At 37.2% G+C, this 14,628-nt stretch overlaps 1 protein-coding gene across 2 annotated transcripts in view; it reads right to left on the bottom strand.

Moving 5' to 3' along the window:
- Positions 1–14,628, bottom strand: part of NVL (nuclear VCP like) — an 83,405-nt gene that overhangs the window by 50,530 nt on the left and 18,247 nt on the right. For both annotated transcript variants that reach the window (XM_069545430.1, XM_069545431.1), the window contains exons 11-15: positions 14,369–14,486; positions 8,996–9,140; positions 4,558–4,822; positions 2,899–3,117; positions 672–776 (exon numbers count right to left, since the gene is read on the bottom strand). In XM_069545430.1, the coding sequence (XP_069401531.1) occupies positions 672–776; positions 2,899–3,117; positions 4,558–4,822; positions 8,996–9,140; positions 14,369–14,486 (852 nt within the window). The remainder of the gene's footprint in view (positions 1–671; positions 777–2,898; positions 3,118–4,557; positions 4,823–8,995; positions 9,141–14,368; positions 14,487–14,628) is intronic.

Here is a 14,628-nt window from a genome sequence, read left to right on the forward strand (position 1 = left end):
AGGATACTCTGCAGGTATTAAAAACACTAATGTTTATTATGTATACTGACATGGGAAGATGTTCAAGAAGTATTGCTGAGTAGGAAATCCATGTTTTAAAATCGTATAGTTGTACATATATGTGTAAAAGTTATGTATGTTATCTTGAAATGTAAGTGGACAACAACATCTGAAAGGACTAACAAAATGAAATTATTAGCAGGCAAGAGAGAGGGGATTATAAGTAATGCTTTCCCCTTTTGCTTATCTACTTTTTCTATTAATACTGTAAAAACCTAAGTTTTCAAAATAACAACTGCAGTAAGGAACGTAGAAAAAATACTTCACTTATAAATAATAACTATACCAAGGCAGGAAACAAACTTAGCTACAAACTACAACTATGTGACAATGTGCCTTAAAATGAATATAATACACAGAATATATAATTTTTGTTAAAATTGATGGAGTTTTGATACATTAAAATTTTTCTTTTCCAAATTTTCAATGATATATCTTTTGTAATTCAAATAAAAGTGGGAAACTTCCATGAAGAAAATTTGCTAGTCGTTCCAAAATGAACTTCTAATAGAAACTATGCAAAAATATCCCACTATAACATTTAAAGTTGAATTCATATTACCCTAACTGATAGTAAGAAACAAAATACATGCCACTGATTTATTCCATACCTTTGCGAGCAGAGTTTTCCCACAGCCAGGAGGACCAGCCAGGAGGACTCCAGCTGGAGTCACCAAGCCAAGAGCTTTGAACTGATCTGGGTTACGTACTGGTGCCTGGAAAACACAATCCCAACATCAACCTGTTACAAATGTCCACTTTATACTGCATATTCAAATTATCTCTAGATGCCTATTTTCAACACTGATTGTGAGCCCTGAAGATAAGAACAGAGCTTAGCACAGAGTGCTTCCTCTGTTTCCAGCATGAGGTAAAGGGCGATAAATTTAAACTCCTTGCTCTTAAAAAATTTATACTTAAATGTAAGTTCTGGGAACATTTTAGATATAGTATTTCAACATTTTAAACTCAGAAATTTTTAGAAAATGTCTCTAGATTTCTAGGCTGTAAAAATTTTAGGCACTGCCCCCCTTTAAGAAATCAGAAGCAGCAGTACTCCACGTAGTCAACAGCAGAAATACCTTTTCACTACCATCTCCATGTATTTTCTTTTAATATTTACACACCTCTAAGGGAACACTTTATGCAAAGATGGGCACAATAAAGGACAGAAATGGTATAGACCTAACAGAAGCAGAAGATATTAAGAAGAGGCGGCAAGAATACACAGAAGAACTGTACAAAAAAGATCTTTACAACCCAGATAAACACGATGGTGTGATCACTCACCTAGAGCAAGACATCCTGGAATGTGAAGTCAAGTGGGCCTTAGGAAGAATCACTAAGAACAAAGCTAGTGGAGGTGATGGAATTCCAGTGGAGCTATTTCAAATCCTAAAAGATGAGGCTTTCAAAGTGCTGCACTCAATACACTACCAATCTGGAAAACTCAGCAGTGGCCAAAGGACTAGAAAAGGTCAGTTTTCATTCCAATCCCAAAGAAAGGAAATGCCAAAGAATGCTCGAACTACTGCACAATCGCACTCATCTCACACACTAGCAAAGTAATACTCAAAATTCTCCAAGCCAGGCTTCAACAGTATGTGAACCATGAACTTCCAGATGTTCACACTGGATCAGAAAAAGCAGAGGAACCAGAGATCAAGTTGCCAACATCCGCTGGATCATGGAAAAAGCCAGCAAGTTCCAGAAAAACATCTATTTCTGCTTTATTGACTATGCCAAGGCCTTTGACTGGGTGGATCACAATAAACTGTGAAAAATTCTGAGAGAGATGAGAATACCAGGCCACCTAACCTGCCTCCTGAGAAATCTGTAAGCAAGGTCAAGAAGCAACAGTTAGAACTGGACATGGAACAGACTGGTTCCAAATTGGGAAAGGAGTATGTCAAGGCTGTATACTGTTACCCTGCTTATTTAACTTATATGCAGAGTACATCATGAGAAACGTTGGGCTGGAAGAAACACAAGCTGGAATCAAGACTGCCAGGAAAAATATCAATAACTTCAGATATACAGATGACACCACCATTACGGCAGAAAGCAAAGAACTAAAGAGTCCATCCTAAAGGAAATTAGTCCTGAATACTCATTGGAAGGACTGATGCTGAAGCTGAAACTCTAATACTCTGGCCACCTGATGTGAAGAACTGATTCATTTTAAAAGACCCTGATGCTGGGAAAGATTGAAGGCAAAAGGAGAAGGGGACGACAGAGGATGAGATGGTTGGATAGCTTCACCGACTCAATGGACATGAGTTTGAGCAAACTGAGAGTTAGTGATAGACAGGCCTGGCATGCTGCAGTTGCCAAGTGTCAGACACAACTGAGCGACTGAATTGAACTGAAATGGACTGGAAATCATTAATGAGCCATGAAGGAACATGAAAGTGGAAAAGACTAAATGAAAATTAACCGAAAGTTTCACGGGCACTAAAACTGTTTTGATCCCAGTAAGTGTGACTGAGCTCAGAAAGTATTTCTCAAATAATTTATTCTTTTTCTCTTTAAACCTCAGTGCCACAGAATTCAAACACAACCAAAAGAGTCAATATAAAACAAATCTCAGAAGAATGAAAAGCCACCACTGGGGTGTTACAATAATATTATTGTATTATTATACAATAATAATTATATTATCATATTATCATACAATAATAATTATATTATTATAATAGTATTAATGTATTATTATATAATAATAATATTACAACAGAAAGTATATCATCATGCCAATTTAGACATATAACCCAGCACACATGCATGGCTGTTTAGGCATCACACACACCAACAACAGTGAGTGGCAGAAACACCTACCAATATTGCCATGGTGAGCTCTTCTCTAATGTCTTCCAGGGCACCAATATCTGCCCATGTCACGTTAGGGACAGTGGCAAAGCCCTCCCTTTTGGCAGAGGGTTGGACAGAGGACAGAGCAACAAGGAAATCATTCAACTCAATGCACAGTCCTTTAAGCTGCTCTTCTGAGAGGGGATCTTGGTTCCTTAGCAACCCCAGCAGCCTTTGCAATTCTTCCTTAAAGGAAACAAATGAGGGAAAAACTGAAAAACCACAAAGCTTGTTGAAAAAGTTACTTTTTACACTTTTAAATATTCTTAGTGCAACATTTCTGTAAGGTATATAAACCCCTATACATTTTAATAATTTTCTTCATTGATATAGATCATTTCTTTGCTCTGACATAGCCAAGAAAAGATATACCAACTATTAACAAAGATAAGAATAATTTTTATATACTATACTAGGGCATGAGCAATTGGTAAATATTCAACAACCACGTGTTTCCAATTTTCACTTTTTACATATTCAAAAAACAGGTGAATTTTGATAAAATTAAAGTTACGCTGGTGGCAGTATGATTTCATAATACGGTTCTTTGATGATTTATCAACCAAATAGAAAGCAATTTTCCTAGTACTAATGAATCTTGAACTTCAAAGGCATATTTCTTGCTCTTTGAGGAATATGATAAGAACAGATATAAAAGTAACCTAATAATTCAATTAATAAAATCCTAATTTACATGGACTATTATAAAAGGAATACGTATGTTATTATTCTTAACAGATACGCTTTTGGTTCCAAATGAGTAAGGAAGAAACAAATGATTTGAAAACCAAAGACCTGGATCTAAGCCCCAGCTCTGGAAAGTAGAGGCCACGTGGCCTCAGGCAAGTCACCATCTCTTAAGCTTCATTTCTTTGACTATAAAATGGGGACAGGAATGGTATTTATTTGACTAAGTTATATGGATCAAATTACATAAAATCCCCCTGTTCAAGCTATAAAATGCTATATAAATGTTATACTGAGTTTTCATGACTCACAAGACTCAAAGTATTAACAGATCTTAGATGATAAACATCCCTCTCACATTCCCCGGGACTGTCACCCAGCTGAAGTTAGGGCCAAGGATATAGTTATGTCAGCAGACTATTTCAGCCTGTCTAACAAAAGATAACCTGGAATTATAACCAAATGTCAATGTTATCACAGGAGTTGACAAATTTTCTGGAAAGAATTAGAGAGTAAACACCAGAGACTTTGTGAGCCGTGCAGTCTCTGCTGTACAGACACTTATGAGAATCCTGCTGTCACATATGAAAACAGAAAAAGACTCTACATCAATAAATGAGCATGCCTGTGCTCCAACAGAATTTCAATTTACAAAAACAGGAGGTAAGCAAGTGGGCCACAGCGTGCCACAGTGTGTCAACCCCTGCTCTAGATTTCATAATCATTATTACAAAGCGAATTTATTTGGAATCAACTGAAAAAAGTAAAACAACTTGTGCTTCTGAAATTTTACATATATTGGGTATAACAATTATTTTAAAGACACAGTGCCAGTGAAACAGAAAATCACGAACTTCAACTACACTGACACCTGCCTGCTTTTAAGGTTAACACAAATTAGAAACATTCAAATGGAAAGTTTAAGGTCACTTAAGGTACCTGGATAGAAAGCACCTGTGTTTTAGAAGTGGGTTCAGCCCCAGTCCTTTTTTCCTGGTCTCCTTCAGAGGGCAAAGCTTCGATTTCAGGATTTTTCTTGTGCTGCCCCTGCAGCTCCATTAAGACCCTATTGACTGCACACATAGCTGCCTCTCGGCAGAGTGCCATCAAGTCAGCACCAACGAAGCCTGGCGTGAGGTGTGCTAAGTGACGAAAATGAAAGGTTTCGGGAAGTCTTAGTTTTCTGCACAAAGTTTGAAGTATTCTGTGGAAAAGACAAGGAAAAGAAATTGAGATTCCTAACCTACTAGTAAAATTAAGTCACCAAATATATTTATGGGGGCTCCCCTGGTGGTTCAGAGGTTAGAATCTGCCTTGCAATGCAGGCGATGTGGATTTGATCCCTGGTCGGGGAACTAACATCCCACATGCCACGGAGCAACTAAGTCCCCGCGCCATGACTCCTGAGCCCCCCGGCACAACTAGAAAGTCCATGAACCAAAACAGTAAAGATCTCATGTGACACTACGAAGATGTTGAGCACTGCAACTAAGACTCGACACAGCCAGATACTAAAAACTATAGACATTTATGGAAGTCCTTCTCTGTCAGTGGCATTATAATGGACACAATTTAAGATCAAACAGTTCACTTAACAGACATAAGATCAAACAGTTCACTTATTCAACAAACGCTAACTCTCTAATACATATCCCACTTTATTCTATTAGGGATTAAGTTATAAATATCTGCTGCATTAGACAACAGAATAAAAAAATAGGTTTTTAAAAAATATTCTGCCTTTAAGAGTTTGACAGTATTACAGAAGAAATAAGATAAATGATTTATAAGAATATAAGGTAAATTCTTTTGGAGTAAATTAAACGGACATCTGCCAGAAATAAAAAAGCCTCTAAACTCAAACCATTAGCTTTATTCATCATGAAAAGTTATGTTGATACAAACTTTAATGCCCAATCCTATATTAGGACAGTTATTTCTCCAACTTTATCTTTATTTACTGCTGATCCCCGGTATTGCATGTGTGAGAAACTTTGCTCAACTCAACTAGCAACAGTGTATGTGTCAATGAAATGTGGACTTTTGGGTAATTATTATCAGTGAAGGAATACTGAAAATAATTTCTGTTAACACTGAATAAAAATTAAAAATAGTAAAGATATTCTGGACAAAAGGTCTGATACCAGACCACTTCAGTCTGAAGTCAGCTCTGCCTCTCTGTGTTATTTCATTTCTGTGCTTTAGTTTTCTCATCTGTTAAATATATATTATAATAGCACTTAATCATAGGGATGTTAGGTGAATATATGCAAAGGTGCCAGAACACTAGCTGATGCATAGTTAAGTTCCCAATAAATGTTCATTATTATTATTTAGATATTGTGATATTATACATTAACCTGGACAAAATAACATGTGAAATTTCCAAATTTGTAAGAGAAACTAATAGTTTAAAATGTCAAGCTACTGGACAATAAGTTATAGAAACATTCTTTGGGATCATGTAAGTAAATAGAACAGAAGCAGATGAACATCACTTACAAATGAAAATTGTCACTTAGATACTATAAATAGTAGGCGTGAAGAAAAAGTTCCATTACAGAACTACTTCCTGGGGTTCCCTGGTGGCTTGGTGGTAAAGAATCTGCTTGTCAATGCAGGAGACACAGGTTGGATCCCTGATCTGGGAAGATGCCACATGCTGTGGAGCAACTAAGCCCGTGTGCCAAAAACACTGAGCCTGTGCTCTAGAGCCCAGGAGCTGCAATTACTCAGCACATGTGCTGTCACTACTGAAGCCCACAACCTAGAGCCCCTGCTCCCCAACAAAAAAATCCACAGCAATGAGAAGCCTGCACACCACAAGCAGAGAAAAGCCTGAGCAGCAACGAAGACCAGCACAGCCAAAAAAAAAAAAAACAAAAAAGAAATGCTTCCTCAAAATACAGATCTGATTTGCTACTACACAAAAGAATACTAAGAAATTCAGAATGTTAAAGAAAAAATAGCTAACATAAAATAAATATCATCCTTTTTTCAGTAACATCTACTAAAAAAATGTAACTTTGGACATCATACTATGCAAACTCCTCTGATGGTAAAGAATCCACCTGCAGGAGACCACGGTTCAATCCCTGGGTTGGGAAGATCCCCTGGAGATGGGAATGGCAATCCACTGCAGTATTCTTGCCTGGAGAATCCCCACTGACAGAGGAGCCTCGTGGGCTATAGTCCATGGGGTTGCAAAGAGTCGGACACGACTGAGAGACTAACACCGACACGGAGACTCCAAAGGAGGAGACACTACCATTAAGAGATTTCCAGTTTTAAGACAATTGAGTAAAGAGCTGGAGCAGGTGGCCTGGACTCAGACACTGAGGCCTACACTGTCTACAGCAGATCAGGTAGCCCTGGAAGAAAAGCCCTGTAGCATCAGTTCCCCTGTTCTGTATCGATTGATGGGTCACTCAGGTCAGCCCAGATTCGAGAAGAGGAGACATGGGTCCACCTCCCACTAACAGGAGGGCCAAGGATTTACAAACACACGCTTTAAAACTATCACAATAATGAACCCCCATGTTTTTATCACTCAGTTTCAATAATCATCAACATTTTCACAGTCTTATTTATCCCCCATTTTTTTCCCCTCTGGAGTGTTTTAATGCAAATCCAGGCAGTATGTTATGTCAACTATAAGTATGTCCATATCTAATGACTAAAGACTTTCTAAAGGAGATTAAAGGGATATGCCAACTACATAGCAGGTTTGCTCCTTTATTCTAGGTTTTAAAAAAATGAAAGATTAAAAGAACAATGGACATTTGGGAGCAACTGGGAAAATCAGAAGAGACTGTACTGAGTAATATTATTATCAGTGTTAAATTTCTTAACTGTGGAAAATGGTATAGTTACACAGAAGTAGTTACAGCTAAAGTATCATGATTTCGTCAACTATCCTTCATATGGGCTGGCAAAAAATAAAGATATATACACATATGTGCGCACACACACACACACATGATGTTTTTACATAAAGAGTGAAATCAAACATAGCAAAATGTTAACAAGTGGTAAATTTAGCTAAAGGACATACAGATATTTATTGGGTTTACTGTATTATTCTTTCAACTTTTCTGTAGGCTTGAACCTTTTCAAAACATGACTACCTAAGAAAGCCTGTTAAGGATTTTGTTGATGATGGAATAGTGAGTGGATGAAGGAACAATGGATTTTATCTAGTAGGGATGGTGGGCTTTACTGTGTCTATGTCTCTATCATTAAGTTTGGCACTTAACCAAAACAAGATTTGATAAAGGATATAGGCCTTATTTCTCTTTCTGTAAACTTCCTAAAAGCAAGGATTTAGAATTTTCATTCCTTACATTACCTATCCCAGTAGTATACATATACTATATGCTTAATACACATTTCCTAAATAAATACAACTTAACTTGAATAGCTGAGTAACCACTTAAAGATTATATTAATATATGTGAGAACACAATGCATGCCTATAGATGACGCTGAATACAACAGCTGAAGAAGCAACTGCCAATCAATCAAAAGCTGAAGCCACATTAAGTAATAGCAAGAAGGGAAGGATGACCTCTTCTTCCTAACGCTTTCTCCTGCCCATACTGTCTTCTGATCAGTTTTATGTTCAGCATTCACGAAGTCTCCTGTTCACCTCTACCCTTCTTCCCTGTCCCCATGCCTATCCTTTCACTATATACTACTTTCCCTAAAAGCCGCTGGTGATTGTGTACAGCAATTTAGTGTCATTAACTTAAGCTAAAAGTCATTATAAAGACGGTATTTCAGAACACTTCTTTACTAGATTTCCTTTACTCCACTGCCTGAACAGTGCCTCCCCAGATATTTTTGTTATCGAGATGCTGGTGGATACCTCTTTGCTCTATGGACATTCAAACCCAATTACTAGGAAAGGGTGGTCTTACAGCAAACAGACAGCTTTCAACTCTCTGGCTGCCACTTAATTATCTGTCAGCGAACTTATGATTTTAGGCAGATTAGTGCAACAGGTTACAATATGGTACTCAGATTTAACCTACATGTGAACCAGTGAGCACTATTCCATCACTCTAAACACTCTCCCTAGGCTGACTGCCACCTAAAAAACACAAGACACTGTTAATAAGATCAGACAGATGAGGGTGGATACATAAATCCATTATCACTACCGAAAAAGCAGCCCGAAACAACTGCCGTGTTAGTGAGTAAATTGTTTTAAGCATTCATTTAATGTGGGCTTTTTCCTTTCCAAATCAATTTCACTGGCACATAAAGAAAGAGATAAGAGAGAAAGAAGGCTGCATGGTATTTCTCACCCCTTGTTTTCAAAGCATGCAGTTCAGATGACATAGTGGCATACAAACTTCATTCTCTAACAGTATACCTTTCTCTGGACGCTTCATCTGGGATACCTAGGCATATTTCTCGGTCGAACCTTCCTGCACGTCTCAAAGCAGGGTCTAAGGAGTCTGGTCGGTTGGTAGCTCCAATGACTAGGACCCGAGCTGTAGCAGCCACATTATTCAGATCTAGTAAGAACCAGACAGAGGATGAGTGGTGAACAAGACACTTGACATTAAGGGTAATAATGTTATCCAAGTTATTAAGTGGTTAGAGAGAAAGTATTATACAATCACAATCATATATTATATATATGAATATGAAACTAACATTAAATGCCTAATATGTGAAAGATGTGAGGAAAATACAAACTTTGTCCTCAAGCAGCTCAATCTATTTGAAGCACAGTTCAAGTATAAACAAAGCACCGCAGTGGTACAATGGAAGATATTACGGATTCAGACTGAGGAATCAGGAAGAACTTAGGGAGCAGGGAACATTCCAGAAAGGCTTAAAGGGTGAATAGGCTATTAACAAGCAGACATAGGCTAATGAAATTCTACATGGAAGAAAGAGAATGAGTGAAAGCACAGAGGTACACACAGGTGTGCCATGTTTAGACAGGATGAGCGGCCCACCATCAGGAAGTCTGGGCAAGACACAGCAGTATGTATCTCAAACACACTCATGGCACTGAGACGGGGGAATACAATACAGTCTCTCAGTTGCTCTGGCAACTAATCTAGATGCAGTTTTTTAAATTAATGGACGGAATACAGGGCCTGTGCCTTCCCCAAGTATTACTTCTCACAACTGAACCAGAGTGGACTAGCGGAGAGACTGGGGTTTGCACACCAACCGCGCCGCCCCCGCCCCCCCCACAGGTAATGGCTAACGAAGTCCTCTAACAGTCAAGTCGTGGGAAGTTTATAGAACATTCTTTTGCCAACAGAAGCCAGGAAAGGTTTTTCTGTTCAGATCTGTGTTTTGGAAAGATAACTCTAACAGTAACTTTGAATGGAGTAAAAAGGAATGAATGCAAGAGTTTGCTGTGATTTGAATACAATGATCAGGTAAAAGATGAGTGAAGGCAGGCACATGGGAAATAAAAAAAGAAAACCCCAATGTAAGGTCCAAGTTGTAGATGAAATCAAAAGCACTACACAAATGATTCAATGTGAAGGAGGAGGAGAAGGAAGAGACAAAGACAACTCAGTCTGGAAGCTGTTAGCTTAAATATGGAATACAGAAGGGGGGTCAGACAGCAGAAAGGGCCACAGGGGAAGCCAGTGGGCCCACCGAGTATGAGGGGACGTGGGACAGTAACCTGCAAGGATCTAGCAGGCAGCGGTGAACATGGGTTGGAAGTTTATCAGAAATGAAGGTTAGAGATGTAATTTGAAAGTTTTCCAAAGATGAGCTGAACAGGAGATAGTTGGAAGTAGGTAGAGGGCAAGAAGAAGATCAAGTGTAAAACCTTATGGAATATCTTTCTTTAAAGGATGGGGAAAAGGGGGCAAGTAAGAAAAAGTGCTAGAAGAGCTATCAGAGAACAGGAGAAGGACAGAGAGTGTTACTCAAGTCAACTGTGCTGACAACTATAAGGACAAGGTAATCACAGTATCAAATGCTCCCAAACCCACTGCTAACACTTATTGGGTGCTTGTCCCTGGGCCAGGCACTACTCTCTGTAGAGTCCCCTCCACCAGTTAACTTTAAGAGGTGGGTTCAGAGCGGTGAGGGCTAAAAGCACGCCCAAAGATGTGGCCAAAGGTAATCATCAAGGACCTTTCTGGAATTAGTTTAGGTGAATGGCAGAGACAGAGAGACAACCACATGGGTAGGGTCACAGAACAGAACCAAATTAGAAACATTTAGTTGGCAGTAATTACTCTTTGAATAAAGAAAATAGCATAAGGTATATCTTTAAGTGAGATAGGAAAGCTCTTCAATACTTTTTGAAAACTGAAGAAAAGGAATCAGCTAAAAAAAAAAGAGAGAGACTGATGCTACAAAAGGAGATCCATGAACAAACAGAACTATGATACTTTATAGGTAACAAGGTGACACCCCATAATTGAGGTAGCACCATGAGTTACCAACCTGCAGTCACAGAAAGATGTTCTTATAACTGAACCCTCTCTGCACTAATGCTGGTACAAATCCAAAGCTGTTCCCCTGCTAACTCAGGGGTGCTTTCATTCTCACAGCTGGAAACAATGACCAAGGGTAGCAGTCAGCTTCCTTTTCCTTGTTCATGTTGCTCAGACAATACAGTCTTGGTGATGAGTTCTGAACATAGCAAGGGTTAGTAACAGAATTCAAAAAGAACAATCATGGAAATCTGTTAAATCTTCAGTAATGAAAAAAATCCTTTCCCAGGAAATCAATACTTAGCAACATAAAGGTTCCTTCAAAAGCTTCTAGAAAGATAAAAATCAGACCTCAGCTAGGATTGGCCATCCACTATAAGACAAATTTCATTCCTTTTCTTCCATTTCTAGAGGATTTGATCTTTTAAACTGAAGTTACATTAGCCAAAAGAATGAACTTCTGATTATTTAAAAAAATGAAGCTTCAGTTCTTTTTACACAGAGTTAATAAAAAAAAACTAGTTAACATGTTTCGTGGGTAACAGCTCTCATAAATAAAGCATTCGTGGGCAGGTCATTAATTGTATGTGTAAATAAATATCTGGATTCTAGCCGATACTTTGCCAATGACTCAGTTTGCATCTGGCCCTCAGCTGTGTATCAGTTTTCTCATAAACAAATGGTATTTTTAACATCCTTCACAGGTCTTAGTAATTAGAATTACATCTGAGTTTCATTATTAAAATTAGGTGAAATTAGAATTTTTTTAAAGTGGTCTTAATTATCTTGTTACATATTAACTTACTTAACAGTTTTTTTTTTTTTTAAGAGTTTTAACTTACCACAATTTCAGATTTATAAACTCTGAATTAATAATGTTTTTACAAAATTATCAAACTGTAGGAAGAAAAATGACTACAAGTCACAGGTTATTTGGGGAGAAAGAAACAAGCCCCCCAAAATAGAGTTCCTCTGCAGAATTTATGACTGACATGTCTATCCAACACTTTACTTCCTGTCTTGTCCCACTCTTGTTCCCCCTCAGCACTGAGAAGTATGAAAGAAAAGAGAGGGCTGAGACCAAGCAAGCTCTCCTGGGTACAAGCCCCTCCATGTCCTCTGCTTCTTGCCTGGTCCTCCCACAGCTCTAAAAAGTGAACTCAAGCAGCTAATAATTAGATAAGGGAGTCACAGGAAGGGATATATAGACAACAATCTGTAGGGATCTTTGAGTTGTTCGATAGAAACTAAGACCCTCTACCCAACGGAGCACAGTGACTACATGCCGACAAGCAGAGAGACCCTAGACTGGCTGATGACTAAGATTCCCGAAACATCACCATGCCACCAACCAATCAGAAAAATGTCCCAAGAGCTGATCTCATGCACCCTGAAACCCTCACCTCTAATGCTGCCTTTAAAAACCCTTGCCTGATAGCATCAGGGATTTGGGTATTTCAAGCATTCGGTACCTATTCTTCTTGCCTGGTACCATGCAATAAACACTGTACTTTCTTTCACCACAACCCAGCATCAGTAAATTGGCTTTGCTGGGCGTCATGCAACTGGATCCAAGTTCAGTTCAGTAACAGGCTGACTATGTAAATTGAATTGTTTACTGTTTTCCCTATTCTGTTTTAAAAAGGGAACCTTAAAACACACACAGAGACACACCAAAAAGCTCAACTAACAGACTTTCAGTAATGTTCTAGTAATAAGTAGTCTGCTTAATCCCTATACTTAGTTATTTTTCCACATTTTAATATCTCTGAAATCAGAATGCTTATACTATCAATGTGATAAGCATTATGTCATATTCTGATTGGTATTACGTCTTTTTCCTTCTCAGATGTACATAAAATGATGGTGCATCTTATGATAACATATTAGCTTCAGTAAAAGATGGTAATTCATTGAGGTCTGACAGAGAACAACAAAATTCTGTAAGGCAATTATCCTTCAATTAAAAAATAAATTTAAAAAGATGGTAATTCAGAACATAGGCCTTAAGACATTGCAAGAAAACTTTACATAAGAATAAAACAGAACAACCTACAATCTACCATCACAAGAAATGCAAATTACATACTATTTCAAATTTTCTTATGTACACAAAACATATGCTATTTTCCAGCAGGTAAGATCTAGTTCCAGAAGTTCTACTTGTACTGATTTCTTTCCTCCAAATTTGTATCCAAAACCATTAAACAAGCTGAAAAAACAAGTTACAGGTAGGAAGGAATCACACTATATTTAACAGAGGATTTGTTTCTATAATATGTTAAAATATAGTATTTACTCAAATTTTTAAAAATTCAATCAATAGGAAAAAGATAAAGGGATTTTAGAAAGAATATGAAAAGCCAAAAATATGGAAAGATGATCTACATCAATAGTAATCAGGGAAATGCAAATAACAACAAACATACTATTTTTCATCCCTCACAGTGTCATAAACTAAAACAATTCAGTGTTGTGAAAAATCTGGAGGAAGGGTGACTCTCGAATAGTACTGATAAAGATATAGATGGAAAAGTCTTTCTGGAAAGCAATTTGCCATTTCTTATAACAATTTTAAATGTATAACCTTTAACCATTACTTCATCTTAGAAAAATTTATGTGTACCAGAAAGACCCATTTAAGGATATCCCTTATAGTTCACTGTAAAGCAAAAATCAAAACAACTTGAATATCCATCAAAATGGAAATAGTTAAGTACAATATAATGAATTTATCCTAAAGGATACCAAGCAGCAATTAAAAAGAGGTAGATATAAATGGATTAAAATGGCAACATTTGGGCAGAAGGTAGGAGGGAGGGGACATATGTACACCTACGGTTAATTCATGATGATGTACGACAGAAATCAAACCAATATTGTAAACCAATCATCAATTAAAAATGAAATATTTTTTTAAAATGGCAACATTTCCAAGATATTATTAAGATACAAAGAGTATAGAATAGTGTGTATGGTGCAGAGTATTGGAAAAAGCAACATAAGATTTTAGTGTATCTATATATGTGTGTAAATCTGTTAAAAATAAATAGTAAACGTGGTGGATTCATGTCAATGAATGGCAAAACCAATACAGTATTGTACAGTAAAATAAAGTAAAAATAAAAATTAAAAAAAAATAAATAAAAAATAAATAAATAGTAAGATACACTCCAAAAATTAATGATAGAGTTTTTTATGAAAAGAAAAAGATTTCTGTTTTGTACTCTAAGTTTTATGCTACTTAAATATTTCATATCTTCACATCTTACAGTATTTAAAAAACACATTATCTAAAAGTGAATTCACTGTTTCAGACTCACCGTCCATGCAGGTTAGGAGCTGGGCTACAATTCTTCGCTCCATATCTTTTGAAGCAATTTCTCTTTTGGGGGTAATAGCATCAATTTCATCAATAAAGAGGATACATGGTGCACTTGACTAGAAATAAGAATATCACCAAAAAAAATCATAAATGTAAATGTATTCCCTGTACTGGTGTGGTTAAGCATATATGTTTTTTTCAATCTTAAAGTTCAGAGACCATTCACCAAAAGAACTACCCTAAAGGAAGCAGTTTACA

The sequence above is a fragment of the Ovis canadensis genome, chromosome 12 (genome assembly GCF_042477335.2).
Source record: "Ovis canadensis isolate MfBH-ARS-UI-01 breed Bighorn chromosome 12, ARS-UI_OviCan_v2, whole genome shotgun sequence".
Lineage (NCBI taxonomy): Eukaryota > Metazoa > Chordata > Mammalia > Artiodactyla > Bovidae > Ovis > Ovis canadensis.